The 26363-nt window shown below is 41.7% G+C and overlaps 1 protein-coding gene across 1 annotated transcript in view; it reads left to right on the top strand.

The window, feature by feature from the left end:
* The first annotated feature begins 1713 nt into the window (after positions 1 to 1713).
* Positions 1714 to 26363, top strand: part of LOC142214426 (mucin-5AC-like) — a 69770-nt gene continuing 45120 nt past the window's right edge. Inside the window, exons 1-7 of the mRNA XM_075283372.1 lie at positions 1714 to 1831; positions 18672 to 18863; positions 19646 to 19708; positions 21001 to 21069; positions 22346 to 22607; positions 24434 to 24548; positions 25076 to 25157. Of these exons, the coding sequence (XP_075139473.1) occupies positions 1714 to 1831; positions 18672 to 18863; positions 19646 to 19708; positions 21001 to 21069; positions 22346 to 22607; positions 24434 to 24548; positions 25076 to 25157 (901 nt within the window). The remainder of the gene's footprint in view (positions 1832 to 18671; positions 18864 to 19645; positions 19709 to 21000; positions 21070 to 22345; positions 22608 to 24433; positions 24549 to 25075; positions 25158 to 26363) is intronic.

The raw sequence follows: 26363 nt of genomic DNA, 5'->3' as shown, positions 1-26363 counted from the left end.
GAATAGGAGTAGTATTCGATCGAGTACTAGTATTTCGAATACTGTAGTATTCGTTTGAATACCTACTCGATTGAATACTACTCGCTCATCTCTAGTTACTATGTTACCCATTAAAGGGAGTTTGTGAGAAGAACCAAACATATCAAACCAGTCCAGCAGACACATTAGTTTAGGTTAGGGTCACCTGAATCAAACATTGTTTTTCTCTTGTGATTTGGTGCATAGATACCTCCATTAAAAAAAAGAAAAAAAATTGCACAAGATATGATCCTGTTATGAAAGTGCCAGACAGCAATTCCTCAGTGCTGTAGATGAACACTGGAGGAAGGGGCACAAGAGACAGTGAACCCTGGTCTGAAACCCCCCACTGTCCCTTCCTGCTTGCCGGTCCTATCCTAGGTAATAGGCGACAACTGGACGACAAAACCATTCCTAAATACGTGACACACAAAACGCGGACAAGACAAACAACAACAAGGGAGGTCAGCTAGACAGGGGTCAGCAACAGTCGAGCAATGCAGTGTCAAAATCGATATTCAAAAGAGTAGCCTATAGGGAAAGCCAGAGGTGAAGAGTCAGACTACAAGAATAAACAGCAAGAGAAAAGCCAGCATGCACAAGGCAATAGCAAGCACTAATATGAATGTGAGCCAAGAATAAATAGGGAGGAAGAACCCGCCCTGGAGTTGATAGGTGGATAGGCTGCCAATCACAGGACAAGGCTAAAATTAACCACTTAATGAACAGAGGCAAAAAAAAAGGCCAGAAGACGGGTGTGGTGGAAATTCAATTACAGAACTAGAGTCGTTTTCACACAGTGCAACCAAAAACTCTAAGCAAGGAATTAAACTGCACACACCTCCTGCACCGCAGCATGTGAGCAGAGGGTGGCGCAGTGACCCTAACAGGCAGAGACGTCACAGATACACTATTTTAGGTGCCTCAGCTTAATGTAATACAAAATCGTAACAATTATGTCACCATAACAGACATGTCCATGGCATGATTGTTTCGACAGGTCGTGGGTGTCTTGACCTTTACAAATTTCACTCATTTCCAGCTAAATATCATGTTAGATCTACGTTTTGTTTCCATATCCCCAACATACTCAGTATGGTGCCATAAAGTGTGTTGGAATTTACTCATTATTTCTGATATTTCTTGCACTAAAAAGAAACAGTTTACCACATGACAGCTGGGTTATCAAGAATTCCTATCCAACCTTCTCCTAACAGAGATGGCCTCATATCTCTGTCTCTTTCCATCTCCTCTTCCCCCTCCCCTCTCCGTAGAGCTCATTGTAAACTGACACTACTCGTGCAACTGAAATTGCTCAAAAAGTTTCTTTTGATGCACCAATATACTAATCAGATCTTTTATATGAACTGTATCATTTTTATGAGCAGCTGAAATAGAAACATCTGAACGTCTCTTGAAGAAATACGTGGCATTTGCTGCAACACATTCCTGAAGTAGCAATTCCACATCTCTTACAGTAAAGATGCATTGAGATCCCTGCATAATTTACCTTTGTTTGTGCAGCCACTGTGGCCTCTTGTACATTTAAAGGGAATGTCCAAACGCAAATTTAAAATTTTAATTCTACACTAAATTTTAAATTTTTAATAGAAGTAACATTCATATTACTGATTCCCCACTGCTCCGATTTGGCTGCTTACGGGGTCCCCTACTAATCTCTGCTCTTCCTGCTCTATGGGTGGCATGCTGACACAGACATATGACTTCCGCAGCCAAACACTGACCACAGATGTGACCTCAGTTGTGGATACATCTTCACTGGAGGAGGAATGGTTACTGGAACACTGGCAAGGTAAGTTAATGAGCTAGTCTGGGATCTGATTTACTTAGGAGATCTGGGATGTGAAATGATTTAGGGGTCTTTCTCACACAGACTGCTTACTTATGCCCCCTCTCAAATACTCTTCCCATGACGCCTGTCTCTCCCACTCTACTCATCATGTGCTCTTTGTATCATAAAGACTTTCCCACTATGCACCCCTCTTTCTCACAAGGGTCTCCTCTACTCTCCATTGCCTCCTCTCTTATAGACTGCTCCACGTGGCACCATTTTCATCACAGACTGTTCCATTGCCCCGTCTTTCTCATAAACGTGTCTTCATAGTCCCTTCCTTTCTTAGAAGCTACTCCCCCTCTTATCCTCACAGACTGCTCCCTGTGCCTTTCCATCTTACATAAATTGCTCTGCATGGCCCCTCTTTCTCTCTTATAGTCTCTTATAGTCTCCTTCCTCCCCCCATCTGCTCCTCATGCTTCCCCAATCTCACAGATTGCTCTCATCTTGTTCTCCTATTCCTTATTATTAGAGATGAGCGAACAATAAAATGTTCGAGATTCGATATTCGTTTCGAGTAGCCCCTCAATATTCGTCTACTCGAATCGAATATCTAACCCTATTATAGTCTATGGGGGGGAAAATGCTTGTTTCAGGGGTACGCAATGTTTGATCAAATTATACTTACCAAGTCCACGAGTGAGGGCTGGGCTGAATCCTCCGAGAAGTCTTCTCCGTGCAGCGTCCCCGCGGCATCTTCCGGCTCTGAATTCACTCTGCCAGGCATCGGGCCTGGGCAGAGCTGACTGCGCATGTCCACACTACAAGCGGGCATACGCAGTCGGCTCTGCCCAGGCCCGATGCCTGGCAGAGTGAATTCAGAGCTGGAAGACGCCGCGGGGAAGCTGCACGGAGAAGACTTCTAAAGGTAGGAGAAGAACCAGTGTTGATTGGCCGACTGTATAGCATTCGACCAATCAGTGCTGGTTCTGCATCAAACTTTTCCATTCGAATAGCGAGTGGTACTCGATCAAGTACGAGTATTTTGAATACCGTAGTATGCGATCGAATACCTACTCGATCAAATACTACTCGCTCATCTCTACTTATTAACCTCCTCCACAAAACTGTCTTCCAGCAGCTTCTTCTTCCCCTTTGCTAATTTTCCCTTGGGGTAAGAGCTCCCCCTCTTAATCCACTCATATGATCTACCAAATGCAACTCCATTCTAGGAAGACCCTTTAATATTTCTGCCTTCCTTGGTACAATACCACTGTTGCTGTAAAAACACATCCAACGTGGTGAGGTCTTGTCAGAGCACCCTTCCACCCACACCGTAACAACCAAAAAAATTCCAGGGCAGATCCTTGGCTCCACCGCACCCCTGACTACACTTGATTTCTGAATAGAAGAGGTTCTAAGTCCTTCCATGTTCTCAAGCTCTTTAGCTACTGTTTTCCTCTCAAGGCAGCATTATAAAGATTTTTCTTGAAAGAATTTTGGGGATGACAGTTGTCAATTGTTTTTATAGTAAATAGTCTGTTTTGAGAACACATTTATCCAATTTGTCTATTTTGTGACACTTTTTCACAGCCATCAAAAAACCTGACATACCCTATCTTTGGCCATGAAAACGGACATAGATAGTGGCATGTGAATAGACCCATTGCATATCATGGGTTCTATAATGGCTATGTGATGGCCATTATGTGAATAAGTGCCGTTGTGCTCTTGCACGAACAGACATGGCCATTCTTCACAGTCATTAAGTCAGTGAAAAACGGTATGGCCATGTTCATAAAGCCTTACATATCGGAAAGACTTAAAGACTTAAAACCAATTACAACCAATAGGCCAAGGACTACAAATATAACAGAAGCCCAACCTGGACGCTATCTCAAAATATGGAGTGGTCATCCAAATACCATCATGGGCAAACTATGCCGTAGACAGCAATGTCAATATATCATCCTTCATATAACTAAATAAATTGTTGCAAATGTTTGTCAAATCTATTTAACAGCTTTAATACATATCAAAATATCACAAACGATTCACTAATGGCTTAATACATGACTGCCTTACATTTAGGCTGAGGCCCCACGTTGTTGAAACGTAGCTTTATTTGTTGCAGATTTTGCTGCGGTTTTTTGAGCCAAGGTCAGGAATGGGTTGAGCAGAAGGGAGAAGTATAAATGCTTCCTTTATATTCCCCATTCCTTTTGTAGCCACTTCTAGGTTTGGTTCGAGAAACCGCAACAAAATCTGCAACAACAAAAAAAAGTGTTTCCACAATGTGGGGCCTTAGCCTTAGACAGTATTAGTAAATTTGGTCCACCGTGTTATTGGATATTACTAAGGATATGGCGCTTCAACATAGGCATCTTAACTAGAGATGAGCGAACACTAAAATGTCCGAGGTTTGAAATCCGATTCGAACAGCCGCACACTGTTCGACTGTTCTAACGGATTTCGAACCCCATTATAGTCTATGGGGGAAAATGCTCGTTTCAGGGGTCCGCAACATTCGATCAAATTCTACTTACCAAGTCCATGAGTGAGGGTCGGGCTGGATTCTGCTTGAAGTCTTCTCCCAGCGCTGCACCCCCGCGTCTTCTTCCGGGTGGAATTCACTCTGCCTAGGCATCCGGCCTAGGCAGAGCCGACTGCGCATGCGCGGGCATGCACGAGCATGCGCAGTCGGCTCTGCCCAGGCCCGACGCCTGAGCAGAGCCGGCTGTGTATGCGCAAGCATGCCCGCTCATGCGAAGTCGGCTCTGCCTAGGCAGAGTGAATTCCACCCGGAAGAAGATGCGGGGACGCAGCGCGGAGAAGACTTCGGAAAGGTAAGAGAAGAACCAGCGTTGATTGGCAGAATGTATAGCATTCTGCCAATCAATGCTGGTTCTGCATCGAACCTTAAACTTCGAACAGCTAGTAGTGTTCGATCGAGTACGAGTATTTCGAATACCGTATTATTCGATTGAACACCTACTCGATCGAACACTACTCACTCATCTCTAATCTTAACATCACGTAATTGGTTATTAATATTAATTTCCTATCCATAACCAAATCTATAACCCCCCCCAACAAAAAATAATTAAAGCCAATAAACAATAAACTTTATAGATCAGAAATTAAAGGGATCCTATCATACAAACGCTTTTTTATCTCGGAATAGGCCTCGGGCAGAGCAGACTACGCATGCCCACAGGCCACAAGAAAATGTCCGCTTGCACAGTAATGTAAGCGTCCATTTTCTCGTGGCCTGTGGGCATGCGCAGTCTGCTCTACTCAAGGCCTAGAAGTCTGAAGAAGAGGATGAACAGGACGTTGCTGACGAAGACAGAAGTGGCGTTGGAGAGAGTTCTCTCGCAGCATTGGGGATACCCCCAGTGCTGTTTGAGCGCTGGGACCCGCCCCCAGAGCTGCAAGAGAACTAATTTGCATACCGACAAAAACATACGGAATGGTGGCACAGAGAAGACAACGAAAAGTAGGAGAAGAATAGCCTTTCCTAAGGCTATTCCGATGTGTTAATGAGAAAAAAAAGCGTTGGTATGATAGGATCCCTTTAAACTAGTATTGGTTCTCTTTTTTGTACAATATTATTTTCTTTTACGGAAGAGTGAACCAGTCGCTTTATAAAAAGTAACAAAATGGAATCCAGTCAAAAACTTAGCAGTGGTGGAATTGAGATGACTAACTAGATCGTTTTTGTACATAGGCCTTGGTAGCTTTCGACTAACAGTTTAACCCTATTTTGCTGATTTTATGGAGGTCACGGTGAAATTGAGTTTGAATTTTTTGGTCTAATAATTTCAGAAGTGCCTGTATACATATCTGGAATAATCCTTTTGAAGCTTTTAGCCGTGTCCATTACTCAGGCTATTCTGTATTTTGTCATGCGATAATTTTCGAGTGATAGCAACTGCAAACACAAGACATAATGCCCAATGGACAAGGCAACCTTTGGCATCCTATGTAGAGTTCACGCTGCTCTCATTAATTATTTTGATAGTTCTTTGATATTGCCCAAACAATGCCAGCCATGCAGCTGTTGTAGGTGTCGGTTAACTACTAGTTCTACAAAACTTGGCCTCTTCATGGAACGACTTACTTGATATGCTTCAATATACTCAAAGTCAAACATAATACTCAGTAACAGGCAAAAAATTCTTATTATATTTTTTGAAAATATGAACACTCAGGTTGTGGTTACACTTGGGTTCGGTGAACATTTGGAAGCGAAGAATAGAAACCCGACCGCATGAACCAAACATAAGAACTGCAATAACAAAACCATTGGCTTCATGTTACAAAGATTTTGGAAGCAAATAATCAAATTAAAATAATTGAATTTTTTATTATTTTAAATAAACGTATTGCATAAATATTAAAGAGGTTATCTGAGACCTATTGGTACTAGACATTGATGACTCATTACAGGATTGATCTTCAGTATTTGAGTGGTGGGGTCTGACACCTGGACCCCACACCAATTATCTCATTCGGCTGCCAGAAGTTATATGCAAGGTATATAGTCAGAATCAGCTCTGGTCCTGTTGAAGTTACCCCTCGTTTACATCTGTGTTTGGTAATTTGTTCGGGGAGTCCGCATGTGGACCCCCCTGAACAGAATACCAAAGGCATTGGCAAGCGGTGTTCAGTGAAAGCACACGGAGGCAGTATCCGCCTCGAACAAGAGGAGAGAAAAGTACTTTGTGATCTACTTTCATGTCCGCATGATTCGTGCAGGCAGCCCGCAGAGAGCACACGGACCCCATTATAGTCTATAGGGTCCATGTGCTTTCACTGCACACCGCTTGCCAATGCGTTTGGTATTCTGTTTGGGGAGGTCCCCATGTGGACTCCCCGAACAGATTACCAAACGCAGATGTGAACGAGGGGTTACTGAGAGCAGAGCTCCCAGAAACAGATTATGTCTCCATACACTGTATATAGATTCTGGCTCTGTACACTATAGCACAACCCTTGTAATACAAAAATATACCACAAGTGTTATCATGTTAAACAATACAATATTGGGGCGACATGGTGGCTCAGTGGTTGACACTGCAGCCTTGCAACGCTGGAGTCCTCGGTTCGAGTGTCACCAGGAACGACATCTTCAAGGAGTTTGTATGTTCTCCCCGTGTTTGCATGGATTTCCTCCCTCTCTACAAAGACATACTTAAATGAAAAAAAAATGTACATAAAAAAAAATACAATATCAATATCAACATTAAAAAATCAGCTCCATTTATCATTTGTATCATACCATTGAAAAAAATTTTTCATCTTAAGATTTTGTGAAATTTGTGAAACTGCATAAAATATATATTTTTTCAAAGCGCAAGACCCTGCTGTGTTCTTATTTTATCTGTCTGGTATTGCATTGTTTTCATGTGATTGAATAATAATTTTCATAATCTTTATAATCTTACACTAGGTTCACACCTGCCTTGGAGTTTCCTTTCTTTGGGTCCCATTGGGGTTGGGGTGCCCATGGCAATCTTGGTCTTCCAATTTCTTTTGCGTTCCTCGCAGTGTTTGATGCTCTCTTGGTGATCTGGAGTTATATGGGCACATCGAAAATCATGATGTTCGCCATTCCCAGGTCACTGCTGAGGTCCACTCACAGGCCTCAGCGCTGTGCCTGGGCTGATGAAACACATAAGAGGAACAGACGTCACCAGGAGTGCTCTGTTTTAGCTCTGAAGATACTACATATTTGGTGTATAATAGAGGTGGGCAAATTGGTTCACAAGAAACTGGATTGGACCCAAATATTCCAAATTGGAACAATTTGGAATTCATCTCGGATTAACTAAAATGGTCGCTGACATTAAATTATTATGCACAGGGATCTCTTCAGATAGAGTCCAAGGGAAGGTGACAAAAAAAAATAAAAAACCTTTTTTAGTCACCACCTGTTACCTCTTCTTAGCCTACTCACACCATCCATTTGTGGCTCTTCTCTGACGTCATGCACCCATGGGCACACCAAGCGACATGACATTCTATAATGTCAGAAGGGCGGTGTCAGGCAGGGAGTGTGATGTAAGCTCCAATCAGGCAACTGGTGTCAGAGCTCAGAATCACACCCCTTGCTTGCTCTTGCTTGACACCGCCCTCTTGACTGTACAGAGCCTAAATGGTATATTAGGCACCAAAGGTAACGGCATTGATTGCTTGGAAAAAGAGGGGGGGCTAGAGAAAAAATCCAAATTTGACAGAATCAGTGGAGGACACATATTCATTTATGAATAGAGATGAGCGAGTAGTATTCGATCGAGTAGGTATTCGATCGATACTACTGTATTCGAAATACTCGTACTCAATCGAGTACCACTCACTATTCGAATGGAAAAATTTGATGCAGAACCAGCGTTGATTGGCCGAATGCTATACAGTCGGCCAATCAACGCTGGTTCTTCTCCTACCTTTAGAAGTCTTCTCCGTGCAGCGTCTCCGCGGCGTCTTCTGGCTCTGAATTCACTCTGCCAGGCATTAGGCCTGGGCAGAGCCAACTGCGCATGCCCACGCTACAAGAAAATGGCCGCTTTGACTGTAAGCGGCCATTTTCTTGTAGTGCGGGCATGTGCAGTCGGCTCTGCCCTGGCCCGATGCCTGGCAGAGTGAATTCAGATTCGGAAGACGCCGCGGGGACGCTGCACGGAGAAGACTTCTCAGAGAATCCAGCCCGACCCTCACTCGTGGACTTGGTAAGTTCAATTTGATCGAATGTTGCCTACCCCCGAAACAAGCATTTTTCCCCCATAGAGTATAATAGGATTCAATATTCGATTCGAGTAGTCGAATATTGAGGGGCTACTCGAAACGAATATCGAATATTGAGTATTTAACTACTCGCTCATCTCTATTTATGAAAAGAGCTTGACTTCAGATTAACTAAAGACTCCATGTTGCAGAAACGTAGCCTTTTTTTTTTGGGGGGGGGGGGGGGGGTAGCCAAAGACAAGAATGGCATGTTGTCATACCTAAAAAACTATATTCATTGATTAAACGCAGACAATAAAAACTTGGGTTAACCTCCATTAAATAACTATGATACCATCAGGTCAAACAAAAAGACAAAGTCATATCCGAAAGGACAAAGCAACAAGAAGATAAAACTTTTGTAAAATAAACAAAGCTATAACAGCAAAGCACACTATGACTTTACGCTACGAAAATGGGAACTCAAAGTTCTGCATCAGACGGTGTCGCCAATTTAATGTACTGTAGCAAATGGCCATTGTACAATACAGGATGCACAGTATACACAACACCTATATAAAGGCACACACAGCAGATTGGTTCTAGATCTAAGGGGTTTGTTACAGTGTATGACATTACCGTCAGCCATTCTAGTCCTGCAATTTCTAGGTACCAATTGGTATTTCATGGCCGTCAGAGACCTCTAGGTCTTCAATGTTTGTACACCTATTTAACTACTTCACCTCTGACAAACGGATATTGCAGTGCAAACACTATATACAATAGAAATTTCTGTAATTGTCCTGACCCAGAGAATAAAGACTTAGTATATTGAAAATAGAAAAGGCTATTAAAGGGGTTTTCTGGGCAATGAAAACTTTTTTTCAAAAAAGGTCACTTACTGCTATTAATAGGTTACTGAATTTCTCCATTATGGGATTATTAAAGGATTATCTTATCTTATTTTACCTTATCTTATCTTAATAAGTGCAACCAAATACCTTTAGCAGTGTTCTAAGTTATTTCTGGCTTTCTCTGGGAGCTCCTGGAATCTTCTGTATTTGTTTGCATGTGTAGCTTCCTTTCCCATTTTCCTACAACTACCATGATTCATTGCAGTATATTTGAAGTTGACTGTCACCATCTCCCTCTCTCACTCCCTCCCCCTTCCTCTCTCACTCACTCCCCCCTCCCTGTCTCCCTAGCTAATACCTCACTATTATCCCTTCCCAGCTAACAAACTCAGCTCCCTCCCACCCCACCATACTTACCTGTGAGCCTGTCCAGATCTTCTGGTCATGGGAGATCACTTCCTTTTGTGGGGCCGGCTCTTGCTCTTCTTCACGTCAGCCAGCGCCTATATAGAGTCGTAGTGCCAACATGCATTGTAAATGACAATCCAGCTCTATTGCGTTGGTATGGAAGGCCGACAGATGTGAAGAAGAGAAGAAGCTGGCCCACCTGAAGGAATTGATTTCCCACGCCCAGAAGATTCGTAGTGGAAGACAGGTAAGTATGATGGGGCGGAGGTGTTAGTATAAGCAACGTTCCATTTCTGGAAACAGGGAAACGGAATGTCAATGGAAAATCTGAAAATGTGCCTGGGGCGGTCCAATGACTATCTCAGAATCTGAGTAAATATATATTTTTTTTTTGTAAGGTAAGTAAGTTAAAGGGATCCTATCATTCAGATGTGACTAACACGTTAGAATAGCCTTAAGAAAGGCTATTAGTCTCCTACCTTTAGATTTCTTCTCTGTGCCGCCATTCCGTAGAAATCCAGATTTTCTCCAGTGGCCCCAGCACTCAAACAGCACTGGGGCGTCCCCAATGCTGCCAGAGAATGCTCCAGTAACGCCTCCATCTTCTTCAGGAACGTTCTCTTCCTGTGTCTTCTTCCAGAGCAGGCGGTGAAACTTGTAGGCCTTGAGCAGAGCCCACTGCACATGCCTACAGGCCACAAGAAAATGGCTGCTTACTTACTGTGGCTGCAGGCAGGATCTGCCCACATCTAAAGTTAGGAGACGAATAGCCTTTCTTAAAGCTATTCCAACATGTTTGTCACAAAAAATTCCATCTAAATGATAGGATTCCTTTAAAAAGTAGGCAGGGAAGGGTGTTACTTTGGGTTCCTTTGTGACCTTGTGGACAGTTATACAACTTGCTCTCAGTGTGATCTTTGTCGGTCGACCTCTCATATGGGCAACATTCTGTCAGACAATTTTGATAAATCTGTCTTTGTAAATTTTCACAATTTGCACATTCAAGGATTACTTGGCCTTCTTTATATATCAATTACATTTAAACATATAGTTAAAAATTTGATTTATGGTTCTGCTGGGTGTACATTTAAAGGAATATATTCTGGAATAAAAATATTTCAATATACATATTTTTAGAATAACCCAGTGACCACTTTTCAGGTCCCATGATAGATTTTCGTATGCCAGCATGAAGACAGACTTCAGCAATGACTGACTGACCCAATCACATGACAAGGCAACAGCACCAAAAGGAATGTGGAACGAAATGTAAAGGTTTATATATTTGTGGAAGGCCAAAAGCTTTAAATTTACTCTCCAGTCAAGACCTTTACTCCTAACTTCTCTCCATTCCCTCCTTGGTTGAAGGTGTCTAACTCTTCCTGGTGGGTTGAACACCTAACTGCCATACGTTTCTCGCACAAATTCCCCACTTATTGAGTGAGTTTAGGCTACTAAAAATTTTTTCCTTTATGAAAAGGTCCAAGAACTGCAGGTCTTAGGTCCAACAACTACAGGTCTTAGATCCAAAAACTACAGGTCTTAGGTCCAACAACTACAGGTCTTAGGTCCAACAACTACAGCTCTTAGGTCCAACAGCTACAGCTCTTAGGTCCAACAGCTACAGGTATTAGATCCAACAGCTACAGGTCTTAGATCCAAAAACTACAGGTCTTAGGTCCAACAACTACAGGTCTTAGGTCCAACAACTACAGGTCTTAGGTCCAACAACTACAGCTCTTAGGTCCAACAACTACAGGTCTTAGGTCCAACAACTACAGGTATTAGATCCAACAACTACAAGTCTTAGGTCCAACAACTACAGGTCTTAGGTCCAACAACTACAGCTCTTAGGTCCAACAACTACAGCTCTTAGGTCCAACAACTACAGCTCTTAGGTCCAACAACTACAGCTCTTAGGTCCAACAACTACAGGTCTTAGGTCCAACAACTACAGGTCTTAGGTCCAACAGTAACAGGTCTTAGGTCCAACAACTACAGGTCTTAGGTCCAACAACTACAGGTCTTAGGTCCAACAGTAACAGGTCTTAAGCCCAACAACTACAGGTCTTGGGTCCAACAATGGCATTCTAAGTAATATACTCCTTTTGAACGCATTCTATTGTATTTTTTGGCCAGAACAGGTTTGACCTCTTACATGTGCACTTTGCTGAAGTCTTTCCTTCCCAGACAGAGTGAAGTTCCCTTTCATGTTATAATGAATTGGTGAAATCTGCATTTGATTATCCAAATATAGACTGAACAGCTGTAAATATATTAGTATGGGTAGTTGGCAGGCCACCTTAATGGAGATCTTTTTAAAGATGAACATGGTCTCCTAACACTTGCAGACTTTTACCCTTCAGTCTTCCCTTTATGTTTTAGGCTTGCAATGTAGTTGGCTCCATACGCTTATTCATCTTCCATATGCTTCCTAATTTCAGCGGCAGCATGTCGCTCACGGGAAAAAAAAGTAGTATGGCAGTCTACATAGACCACCATTGTGAGGGGGCGGATTATGACATGGATTACGCACCATAATCCGACCCCTCTGTGCCGTGTGAACGGGCCCTCAGAGTGCCAAAGTACTATATTATCATTGATCCATGGTATTTCCCGATACAGAAAATTTTGAGACAGAAAAATAATTATGTAGATCATTTGTTTACCCAAGTCCATGAGAATCTGGAGATTCAGTCAGAAGGGTTATCCTCCAAGAATATTGGATGAGACATTAGGGAGAAACTCCAGGCTCAACTTACTTAGAAAGATCAGGACCTTGAATTGTAGGGAACAGAAGGCTTTCTTTTTTGTTCCACTACAATTCTCAATCAGAAGTTCTGAAAAATTGGCAAACAATTCGGAGAGATTAGAGAACTGAGTAAAATATCATCTGATAAATCTAGTATCAGCTTTAAGGAGGAGCAGGATTATCAGGGATTATTTAGTCAAGAGAAGATTCACTCCACATAGGAATAACTGGACAAAACACCAGTTCCCCAAGGGTAATTTGGCAGGCAGTTCCTGCGAATTTTGGAACTATAATGTATGGAGTGGATACCTGTAGGTTGGAGGGATAGATTGAGGAGTTAATCAATTTATTAATAGCAAATCCAAATTTGTAGCGTTCACAATTTTCTGCTCCTACTACCATTTCTATATAGGTAAGACCATTGGAAATCTATATGTGTCGTCCCGCAAGCATTAAGATCTATATTGACTGGTCAAGGTTGCCCTTGTTTAACCAAGCATATCAGAGAAATTCATGATAGTGATCCATAGCTCCTGAGATTTGCAAGGATACAGATTTTTCATGTAGGTTTGGCCCATGGTGCCTAGTATAATTGTCAATAAGTTAGATGGATGTTGAAAACAAGCGTGCTGAGCCCTCGGGGACTCAATGGTAGAAGCAAGATTTTTCTGGTGGTAAAAGAGGTTTTTCTATAGTCTGCTAAGTAATTGGAGCAGTAGTATACTTGAATGATCTATATACTGTATGTATAAGGTGATTGTTCTTGAGGGGATCTTTCATGTCCTCAGGCTAGAAAGCTGACAGTGCTCTGAATTCAGAGCACTGTCGGCTTTCCCGTTATGTGCCCCTGGGCTGGAGATATCAGTGCCGTTACCGATCTCTCCCCACTGTCATAAGGGTGTTCCAGACAGTCTAGGAGAACTGTGAGGAACGCTCCCCCTGACGATACTTGTCCATAGCTCTGTACTGTCAGAGGGGGCTTTCCTTACTCCCAGTGATGGCGCTATGCTATCAGGAACACCCCACCCTGACTGTCATCTATAGACTAGTATTGGGATGGGGGGCCTTTCTCACAGCTTAGCATCATCGCTGGGCAGTAGGGAATGCTCCCTCTGACAGTACAGGGCTATGGACGAGTACAGTCAGGGAGATGTTCCTCACAGCTCGGCTAGACTGCCAGCAATGCCCTTATGACAGTGTGCAGAGATTAGTAACAGTGCTTGTCTAGCTTACTTTATGTTTGAGTAAACATAATCCTAATTCCAAATCATTGCATTCTTGTTTTCCTTACATTTTACATGGCATGTCAACTTTTTGGGAGGTGAGATTTCATATGGAAACAAAAATAAAAGGGCTCAGTTCAGCGATTCTGATTTTTTTTGACAGTCAGTGGGTCTCATGTCAACATGACAGAGGTTTGTAAAAATGATAGATACCCTTTAAGAGGTTGACTATTCAACGTTATATAACAAAACCTGTAAAAAACGAAACCATTACATATGAAATAAAAGCTTAATCGTACGTCCATGGAGTAGATATTCTTTCCACCCTCCAAGTCTCTTTGTTCATAGTAGGTAGTCATCAGTATAAATCAGCCATTACCACACCCCATCTACGTTTTATGCCAACCTCACTCGAACACAATATAAAAGCTTGACTCCGGATCGAACACTTTGCCCGATGCTAGTCTACTTCTATTGAGCTGAGTACGCTATGGGATTCTTTGCTGGAATCCCACTATGGGTCTTAATTGTATGTGTGGCCAAGACACAAGGTAAGTGTCCACCTTAGGGCAACTCAAGTTACTTGGTCAGTTTGGAATCTTCACATTTCAATATTCTTTGGTCTAATAATTGTCGTTGGACTTCAGTTTGTCTCGCATTTATATTGATCTTAAGGAGGACATTGATACGATATTGTGAGATTTCTAGTATTAAGTGCATTGCTTTGTGTATATATGTATATGTGTTCCCTGATCTTGTACGTGATAGTTTAGCTCAATGACTTTACCAAAGTCATTTGGAAGTGATTTGAACAATACTGCAGCCAAGATACTGATCTACACAACACAGAGAACAATGTTTCCCACTGTAACCAGTGAAGCGTGGATCACAATCAATTGGTATTCGTAAAATAATCTGTGAAAATTGTAAAAAAAAACAAAAAAAAAAAACAAAACCTCATTATTTTATGGGTATAATTTTTTTTATTTCACATTATATTATTATGTTATAGAGGCAAATATATATGTAGATTCAGAGGAGTTGTATATGAGTAGAAAAAAAATTCTATTTTTTTGAAATAGTGCCGCTTTTGTCCATGGCTATGTCTGGTATTGCAGCTCAGATGTATTTGCTTCTCACATAAAGTGATAATTCATTGGTATTATCCTATCCTATTAGCACCCCTGTTTTCAACAATAATTCTGAAGAAGTCCACAGATCAATGCCAACCTAAATCATAAATTCAGTCACAAAGGGACATGTCTTGATGTCATGGCTGTCTTGATGCAATACTCTAAAGAAGCTGATACAACTCCTTTCCTATATGCACAAATATGAGTATGTGGATGTCATAGAGGAGAGTCCACATTCAGGAATCCATACTTGTCAACTGTACCAAATTTGCTAGAGGTGTCCCGATTTTTAAAGTATAGCCCATCAAATATTTTTCCTGGGCACCGTTCTGGGAAGCATTTTTTGCATTCGGTCACTACCTTTATATAGTGTCTAAGATTATTATATCCAACTATAGTATTATCCAATTCTGGATCCTCCATAGCCCCCCCTCCCTCCATTTTGTAATGTGTGGCCTCCTGTAATTCTACCCCTTATGTCTGTACAATGAACAACATCAGTATGTGACATCCTGATGTTATTCCATGTCCGGGCCGACATATGCAGCAGCAGGCTGGGCAGGAGGGGATCCTGTGGAGGATTGGGAAGTATTATTATATTATAATCTATTACATATTGGAGTAATCAAATAGGTGGTAAATTGTCACTCTGTGGGGGCAACTAAGGGGGCATTATATGGTGTGGGTGCCAGTAAAGGGACTTTTCTCTCTGTGGGAAGGGCTATGGTGCCATTATATTATGTGGGGAGAACTTAGGGGGCATTATATTGTGTGGGAAGGACTAAGGTGGCATTATATTGTGTGGGAAGGACTAAGGTGGCATTATATTGTGTGGGGAGAACTTAAGGGGCATTATATTGTGTGGGAAGAACTTAAGGGGCATTATATTGTGTGGGGAGAACTTAGGGGGCATTATATTGCGTGGGAAGGACTAAGGTGTCATTATATTGTGTGGGGAGAAATTAGGGGGCATTATATTGTGTGGGAAGGACTAAGGGGTATTATATTGTGTGGGTAAAACTTAGGGGGCATTATATTGAGTGGGAAGGACTAAGGTGGCATTATATTGTATGGGGAGGACTTAGGGGGCATTATATTGTGTGGGAAGGACTAAGGTGGCATTATATTGTATGGGGAGGACTTAGGGGGCATTATATTGTGTGGGAAGGACTAAGGTGGCATTATATTGTGTGGGGAGCACTTAGGGGATATTATACTGTGTGGAGCAGTTGTATGTTAAGTTTGGAGGGGTACTTTAGGATTGTGCAGGCCGGACTGAACTGCAGTACCCAAGCTATCATACAAAGCTATCATACAAAGTATACAGAGGTACTTCTGGATGACTAACTTTGTAGGTGGGTTTGGGACATAGTGGGTCCTACAATAAGCCTGTTCTTTTTACTGTATACCAGTATTATGAGCTTGTACATAACGGTGTGCACATAATATATATGGAATAATGGAAGCAGAAAAACAATAACACATTCTTCTGCATTTTTCCCTAAAAGCTTTTTTCCCTGCTACGTGGGGCCTTATACTTAAAAACTACCAGTCAAGTCAAGTCGATCGTTCGTTCATATCTGTGTCAGAGTCTCCAGAAGAGACTCTGGCTCAGATTCTGGCAAAATTGGCGGAGAGAAGAGTCCTGTATGGAGGACTATTCTCTGCGCTGGTTTTAGTTTAAAACCATTGGAAACCCAGTGGACCCCATTAAAGTCTATGGGGTCTGCAGGTAGCCGCTGTTTTAGTGGATGGGTTCTCCATCATTCGGGTGGATATTACAGAGTAATAAATGAACATTCAATTCAATCAATAGGTGAGACGTCCCTGCTCGAAAGACCCTATAATGCATTTCTTATAAAGCATACCTACAGTTCACAAATGGTAAAATAAAATAAGCAGCTGAGGACAAAGGACACTGTTGACCTGTCATGGTGCCACTAAATCTCCAGAAACACAATACACTTATAATCTGTTCGGTAACTTTGTACCTGAAGACAATTGTGATTGTTCTCGCACTGACATTATTGCACTTGAGACTTTCTTTCTGTCACCGAGCCCTGTCCAATACAAGGTTATTATCCTAATGCTATTGTTATTATATTCCATTGTACACATGTGCCACAGTAGAGTCAATGACAGCTAAACTTTACAAAGAACTTTAGTGATTTTACACCAAATGCATCACTTTCAACGAGAGTAACCGGACTCTTAGGCACTATGTTCCATATATAGCCATATATACCACCACTGTTTTATAATATGTGACTCCAGTTATAGTACCTACTTGATGGTATATATAACCACGGTCTATACGGCACAACCAAAGCCTATCAACAAATGGTGTTAAAAGATTTCACAAAAAATTCCAATTAATATACAGACCATAACCATATGGATTGCATATTATAAAACTACTGACTGTATATTAACTGGACCTGACCTCTTGTATAATACTTTCATGTGTTTTTTGGTGGTGCACTATTCTTCCACTTTTTACATGCATTTTTTTTTTTTTAATTTTCTTACTTTTAATATGTTTCGAGTCTTGCACCCTCTGTTGATAGATGATTTTTTAATATAGAAGTCGGGGTGTGGGTGCAAAAGTTACCTCTACACCCCACATTTAACTAAATAAATCCTTTAATGGGAATGTGTCACAAGAACTGACTTATACTCGAGTATAAGCCAACCCAAGTATAAGCCAACTCCCCTAAATTTACCACAAAAAACTGGGAAAACTTATTGACTCGAGTATAAGCCGGGGGGGAAATGTAGAAGCCACTGGAAAATTTCAAAAATTAAAATGGTATTTGCGTGCAGTAGATGCTGGGAAAGGGGAGGGGGTGTTTTGGTTGTCTGTCTGCCCCTTCCCTGAGCTTGAGGACTGTTTTTTTTTTCCCCCACGCGGAATTCAGCCTGGCTGTATATAGGGTATCTGCAGTGCTCCTATTACCCCCTTCCCGATGGAATAGGAGCGCTGCAGATCCCCTATATTCAGTAGACCGGGCACTGTCAGACACAGGGATACCTAATGTGTTTGTGTGTCACAGTCATTTTCTACTTTTCTATGTATTCTAGGGAAAGGAGGGATTTACAACTTTTATTTATTTTATTCTTTTATTATATTTTTTAAAGCTTCTTTATTTTCACTATTTTATGGGAGATTCTATACAGTACTATTGCAGCTGGTCATAGACCGCCCCCCCCCCCCCCCCCAGGAAAAAAAAAATTATTTTGCTTGACTCGAGTATAAGCTGAGGGGGGCTTTTTCAGCATAAAAACTGTGCTTAAAAATTCGGCTTATATTTGAGTATATTTAAATAATTTTTTAATATCTTTTTTTAAAATTTAGAAGAAGAATAGATGACAGGAGAGCAATGTAGGATTACAATGGGTTATGGTCATGAATTACCTGGAGCACAATCACAAGTGTCCATGAGTGCTGCCCCACCCCACCTGAACCACTGATTGACCGTTCTAGTTTCCAGTTAGGAGAAGGCTTGGACCATCACCCAATACAGAGACAAGGGACAGGAGATCATTTGGTGTAGAATTCCCAGGCACTGCATTGGTAGAGAAAGATCTTGTGATCATAGTTCTAGAGCAATAAAATTGAATAAAAGTGGATTTTGCTATATTGCAACCTGCATAACCACCACCAGCAAAACAGTGCAAAAAAAAAGAAAAAAAGCTGCACTTCTGCAACGTGAGGTCTAACAGTAATGTCCACGATAATGGCCAGTGATTCATTTTTCACAGGAACATTCGCATTATCATTATACAATAACAGTCATAGAATGACGGATGCAGATGGAGCCCCCTTCATCTGCACCGAGCATAATGACGAAGGCGCCAGAAATAATGATGTCATTACGCCTGGAGCACCCCACATAACCACTGGGACCCAATCACAGGCTCCAGCAGTGAAGCCTGAAGCACGTTGGCTCAATGGTTAGCACTGCAACCTTACAGCGCTGGAGTCCTAGGTTGAAATCCTGCTAAGGGCAACATCTTCAAGGAGTTTGTATGTTCTCCCCGTGTTTGCGTGGGTTTCCTCCAGGTGCTCCAGTTTCCTCCCACACACCAAAGACATATTGATAGGGAATGTAGATTGTGAGCCCTATATGGGACAGTGACTGACAATATCTGTAAAGCGCTGCGGAATATGATGGTGCTATATAAGTAAGTATAATAAATAAGTCTGAGGAGCAGGGCATCAGTCACAGCTGAAAGAGCTCCAGAGTGGATGCTGAGCCCAAGACAGGTGAGTATCCGTATTTTTTTTATTTTTTAATCACAGCAGGGGGTGTCGAGGGGGACATGAAGCATGGCAGAACCCTTTGAATGCTGTCATGTTTGACCGCGGCATCCAAGGGGTTAGAACTGTGTGATTCATTACCACAAAGTGTAAGGAAATACAGATTTGATGTGAATCAAATATTTCCTGAAATTGGGATCAAATTCCACTTCATGAGCTTCGATTTGCTCATCTCTAATAACTAGCCCAACAAGCAGTCGGACTCAGACCACCACCACGTAATGGCATATACTTTTTATTTCTAATTTAGTTAACTTTTCTCCTACTACACCTAAAACAAATAGTAAAAGTATTACTCCACCTACGCCTTATCCATCCCACCCCATATCTATTCAATATGTCAGCAATACAGTGTCTATGGTATATTGGAACATTTTATGAAGAAATGTATTTACTACGTTTTCTTTTGTTACAGCTTACCTAGCAGAACTTGTGGTTTCTTCTGATAATGATGAATATCTGTATAATCGGCAATACGGTAATTTTTTACAATATATGCATCAATAACATTTTACCATTTCATTTTGGAAATATAACTGTATTGTAAATGTTATATTGTATATTTCAGGAATTGTAAGATGTTTTTTCACTCCCTTATCCGTCCTGAACATTCCCTTCCTGTCAGATTAATGATAGTTAAAATATACCAACCTTTCCCTTACCAAAGAAAAATGTATTAAATGTGGTGCAAATACAAATCTGTCTATGAGGGGTGATATCTCGCCTCTTCAGAAGAAAAATATTAGTAATGTTCAAATCCAACTGCCCAATCTTTATCTCCACCGATAGCTCCTATTCCCCATACACATTGGACGATTGGTTAGTCCTGCTGAAATTGGTGGATTTGGTCAACATTTCACTTAGGGCTGGTTCACACAGGCACTAAGGAGGTGGATTATGGTGCGTAATCCACGTCATAATCCGCCTCCTCACAATAGTGGTCTATGGAGACTACCAAGCGGGCTGCCCATTATAGTCTATGGGAAAAAATGCTCATTTCAGGGGAAACCACTATTTGACTAAAGGAGAGTCACCAAGTCCACGAATAGCAGGAGGAGAGTGTTAAGGAGGAGCGCTGTGCAGTTAAAGCGCATGGACCCCATTATAGCCTATGGGGTCCGTGTGCTTAACTGCACAGCGCTTGCAGTTGCGCTGATAAAAAGTCAGCTCCCTCGTAACAGCAAGCTGCCAGCTCTCCTGACTAGCAAAGACGAGCCTGCGGCAAATCAACGCTGGTTCTGCCGCAGGTTCGTCTGTGAGAAGGCGGAGTCTAAATTCAGACCACAATGGAGACTGCTGTGGTCCGATATTAGACTCCGCCTCCTCACAGACGAGCCTCCGGCAGAACCAGCGTTGATTGGCCGAATGCTGTAAACTGGCCAATCAACGCTGGTCAATTCATTCCTATGAGAAAAAGTCCGCTCCCTCGTAACAGCAAGCTGCCTGCTCTCCCGACTAGCAAGGACGAGCCTGCTGCAGAACCAGCGTTGATTTGCCGAATGCTATACACTGTATAGCATTTGGCCAATCAGAGCTGGTTCTGAATCAAATATTTACTGCGAATAGCGATAGTATTTGATCGAGTACGAATATTTCGAATTCCATAGTGTTCGATCAAATACCTACTCGCTCATCTCTAGTAATAAGTGATTTTTCTTTCAGACAGTTATATAAATTTGACCTGTCATGTTCCTTTATACATCGAGTAATCTCTAAATCTAAGGATTCTTTTTATTTTGACTGCTGCAATATTTTTGTTTTCTTCCACAGGGTTTGTGGGCTTAAGGTCAATATCTGACCCCTCACAGTACGCATCTCTACAAAGCCGTAAAATTATATGTAAGTATAAATAAAATATTCTTAGCCACAACAAAGCAAAAACTACCGTTTTATATCAGTCCTATCTATAGCATAAAACAAGTAGATATCATTATTTAGAGTCTTATACTGTCCTACGATGTTCGATAAAATATAGAAGTGCAGTTCTAGATGAGCAGTAGACTGTATAAAATGAATTTCCTTGCTATAGACTCAATAAATCATAAATTTAACACTATTAAGCAACTAAAAAATGTAAAAAAAAAAAAAAATACAAACTAAAATTTTTCCATAAACAGCACCTATTTAGTTTATCGGCAGTGCCATGTTTTTCTTTTCTTTGGGAGTCAACATATTCATACAGTTGCCTCCATGGAAATCATATGTTCCGGGTATAGATTAGTAGCATACAGTAGGCCTAAGCGGAGTACAGTAGACCTGAGCGTAGTATAGTAGGCCTAAGCGGAGTACAATAGGCCTAAGCAGAGCACAGTAGGCCTAAGCGTAGTATAGTAGGCCTAAGCGGAGTATAGTAGGCCTAAGCGGAGTACAGTAGACCTAAGCGGAGTATAGTAGGCCTAAGTGGAGTACAGTAGGCCTAAACGGAATACAGTAGGCCTAAACGGAGTATAGTGGGCCTAAGCGGAGTACAGTAGACCTAAGCATAGTATAGTAGGCCTAAGCGGAGTACACTAGGCCTAAGCTTAGTATAGTAGGCCTAAGCGGAGTACAGTAGGCCTAAGTGGAGTACAGTTGACCTAAGCGGAGTACAGTAGACCTAAGTGGAGTATAGTATGCCTAAGTGGAGTACAGTAGGCCTAAACGGAATACAGTAGGCCTAAGCGGAGTATAGTGGGTCTAAGCGGAGTACTGTAGGCCTAAGCAGAGTATAGTAGGCCTAAGCGGAGTACAGTAGGCCTAAGTGGAGTACAGTAGACCTAAGCATAGTATAGTAGGCCTAAGCAGAGTACAGTAGGCCTAAGCGTAGTATAGTAGGCCTAAGCGGAGTACAGTAGGCCTAAGTGGAGTACAGTAGGCCTAAGCGGAGTACAGTAGACCTAAGTGGAGTATAGTATGCCTAAGTGGAGTACAGTAGGCCTAAGCGGAGTAGAGTAGGCCTAAGCGGAGTAGAGTAGGCCTAAGCGGAGTACAGTAGGCCTAAGCGGAGTATAGTAGGCCTAAGCGGAGTTTCCTTCAATATGTATTAGTGTGGGACAACTGATAAACTCGCAATGTTTCTTACTTCTATATAGAAATTTGCATGTTGAACTAATGCCAAACCTGTCTTTACCATCAGCGCTGGGCATCGATTTTAACAAGGTCTGCAGTTACTGGAGCAATTTTCACTACAAAACTTTCAACGATAGGGTTTTCTACTTCCCTGGAACTTGTAGCTATGTTTTTGCTTCACATTGTAAGAACAACTATGAAGACTTTGTCATACACATCAAACATGAGGTAGATGAAAACAATGATGTGTTGTATACCAATGTCACCTTAAAAATCGATGACATCAAAATCCAGTTAACCGAAGAATGTGTGCTGGTCCAAGATGAAATGTAAGTATGTTTTCCCTAAAAGGTAATCGTACTCGAAAATAGCAATTATGGTTGTATCAGTAACGTATCCCATTTATGTAGGAAGGGAAGGCAAAAAGGGCAATTGTCAAACAGCTCCAGGGGACTAACAGTTTTATTCTCCTGTACTTTTGCCTATCGGTTTGAGATTGGCAGAGCGATCAGGTGTTCTAAGCAGCTTCAAGCATCAGAACCAATACAGAGATTTAAGGCTTTAACCTCGTCGCTCCTTCTAGACATAGGTCAACATGGATTATTAGGAAAAAGTGTCCTAGAACTAGAAGGCTTTCACTCCAGTGCTCGGCTTCCATTCATGGATTCCATCCCCATTCAGCTTGAAAAATGCAAGCAGGACTTTTCTCTTTGCGTTTTTTGAGAGAATCTGGGTGGAAACCTTGTAGACCCCATTATAGTCTATAGGGTTTACAGGTATCTGTGGGCAACTGTGTTCACAGCACTCATAACATAGCATCCAGAACTGAACCCGGGGGTACACCACTTATAACAGAAGACCCAGCACTTAACCCTGGGGTACATTACTTATAACAGAAGACCAAGTCCTGAATCCTGGGGTGCATCACTTATAACAGGACGCAGCGCTGAATTCTGGGGTATATCACTTATAGCAGAGGATCCAACACTGAACCCTGGGGTAAACCACATATAATAGAGTACACATCACTGAACCCCAGGACGTGCCACTTATAACAAAGGGCCCAGCACTGAACCCAGGGGTACACTACTTATAACATAGGACACAGCACTGAACCCTAGAGTACACCACTTATAACAGAGGACCAGTCAGAGCTACAGTCATTGACGACAACTCTTTGGTTATGATTAGAGATGAGCGAACAGTAAAATGTTCGAGGTTCGATATTCGTTTCGAGTAGCCCCTCAATATTTGACTACTCGAATCGAATATCGAACCCTATTATAGTCTATGGGGGGAAAATGCTCGTTTCAGGGGTAGGCGACGTTCGATCAAATTATACTTACCAAGTCCACGAGTGAGGGTTGGGCTGGATCCTCCAAGAAGTCTTCTCCTTGCAGCGTCCCCGTGGCGTCTTCCGACTCTTCATTCACTCTGCCAGGCATCGAGTCTGGGCAGAGCCGACTGCGCATGTCCGCACGACAAGCGGACATGCGCAGTCGGCTCTGGCCAGGTCCGATGCCTGGCAGAGTGAATGAAGAGCCAGAAGACGCCGCGGGGACGCTGCACGGAGAAGACTTCTAAAGGTAGGAGAAGAATCAGCATTGATTGACCGACTATATAGCATTCGGCCAATCAATGCTGGTTCTGCATCGAACTTTTACAATCGAACAGCGAGTGGTACTCGATCGAGTACGAGTATTTCGAATACTGTAGTATTCGATCGAATACCTACTCAATCGAGTACTACTCGCTCATCTCTAGTTATGATGCTTATAACGGTTATAACCACCAATCCAATTAAAACTATACTATCCAAGCCAGTGGACCTCATGAACAATTTTCTACAGGCCAAGTTGCCATGCCATTTTTAATGCAGACGGAAAAAAATGGAAAATCAAAATAAAAGAATTTTGTGTTTATTCACCTGGACTACCCAAAAATGTTAATAAAATCTAATCAAAACATAGCTATGTCAACAGACAAAAAAGTTATGAATTTTCGAAGGAGGGGAAGGAAAGTATGAAAAAGATCGCGATAAACGTACACACTATCCTGCAGCCTTAAAGAGTTAAAGTCCAACATCCGATGTATTACAGGTCCAATAATCTGCCGTGTCCAGTAACAAACATTGTAATTTGCTTTTCTTTCCCAGTGTCGATACACCCTATGGTATATCAACAATAATGATTCAAGATGTTGGGCTGTACATACAAATAACATCATCAGTTGGTCTGATGTTCAGGAAGTATGAAGATGGCAGTTTTGAGGTAAAACACAATAAATAAGAAAAAGTATTTCATATAAAAACTGAATGGGACAAATGGGCAATAGCACACGGCGGCTATTCAGTATATGAACCAATGTAAACAATGAGTAACTGATGGGCAGAGATGCCAAGAGACAAAACTCCAATGATCTGAAATCGATGGCCTATTGTAACAATAAGCGATAGATAGTGTGATTGTGGAAAATTCCTTTAGGCCGGGGCCCACATTGCAAAAATGCTGCAATTTGGCTAGGGTGGAATCACAGCATTTTACAAAACAATTTTAGGCTGAAGACCAAAAAAACTTTGCAAGTCTTCAGTAGGTGTATACATATACATAGGTATATATATATATATATATATATATATATATATATGTGTGTGTGTATAATTCTATATTTGTTTGTGTCTATATTTCCATATATGTTTGTGTACATTCATATGCATTTGTGTATATATTTCTATGTACGTGTGTGACTATACAAATATATTATTTTTAACTTACCTATTTTCTCCCGTTAAATACAGCTCCAACTCGATAGTAAATACGCCAATCAGACTTGTGGACTTTGTGGGAACCTCATGGGGAAAAGTATATTTGATTTATATGGTAAGGACTCCATGTACTTCATATATATATATATATATATATATATATATATATATATATATAAAAAAAAAATTGTTTTGCTATATTTTTGAAATAAGTGCCCTGTCCTAAAGAAATATTATTGCACACAGACTAAATGCAGTCATTTCATAACTAGACATGGCATCAGTCATCTTGTATGTCTATTTCATGACCGGGATATTCCTATGTCATTTGGGTATAAAAATTAACGGACTATAACAAAGCTAACCCACCAACCCCACCCACCCCAGCATAAATGAGACTCATACAACTTGTACGATGGAATATGAATGGCCACAAACAGCCAATTTATTGAATAACATGTAAACAATTGATAACATAAGCATCTTAAAGTGGAAGGTCTGACAGGGCCCACATACTAGATAGAGGGGCAGTACGAAAAAGCCTCCCAGCCGCAGCGCGCCGACACAGGAGAAGACAAGATGTCCTGGTACTGCCATGAACTCCCACTTCACCTTGACACGTTTACAATTACGATAACGAACATTTGCAGAGGTACCCTTCCATGGGTCCCCTGTATTTGACTGATACTCCACTTTGCAGAGTGCCCTGCTAGACCTTCCTACCGCCGGCTGTCGTGACAGAAAGGACGGTCAACCTGCAAAAATAGAAAGAAAAAACAACCAACGCAAAGAACAAAACGAGAAGGCAAATGCAAAATATGGGAAAAGGGAGGGAGGGAGGGAAAGTCGCAGGTAAGAGTGACAAGCCTGGGAGGGACAAGGGAAGATTAAATAGCCCCTTAATCAAAACATCCCACCCTTTGTCCTGACAATGACCCCAAAATATTGACGGTTATTCTGAGGCCATTAACCCCCATGGTGCTGGAAGATTCTCAAACATCATGACAAGAAAGTTCCCTGTCATGACGGGCCTTATGCAAAGTTCCTATGCCCGGCCCTAACTTTCCTTGTTGTCAACATTTTTTATATCATTTCGTGAGTTGTGGGCGTGATTTTAAACATGTGTGGGTGTGGTTTGAAGGAAATGCGGGTGTGGTTTTAAGGAGGTGTGGGTCTTATTTTAGGGAGGGGTGGGTGTGGTTTTAAGGAAGTATGGGTGTGGTTTTAAGGAGGTATGGGTGTGGTTTTAAGGGAGTGTGGGTCTTGTTTCAGGGAGGGGTGGGTGTGGTTTTAAGGGGGTGTGCCTTGCAGTGGGCGGAGT

This window comes from Leptodactylus fuscus, chromosome 7, assembly GCF_031893055.1.
Source record: "Leptodactylus fuscus isolate aLepFus1 chromosome 7, aLepFus1.hap2, whole genome shotgun sequence".
Classification (NCBI taxonomy): domain Eukaryota; kingdom Metazoa; phylum Chordata; class Amphibia; order Anura; family Leptodactylidae; genus Leptodactylus; species Leptodactylus fuscus.
Note: the sequence above shows the minus strand (reverse complement) of the source record. Positions and strands in the feature narration are given on the sequence as shown.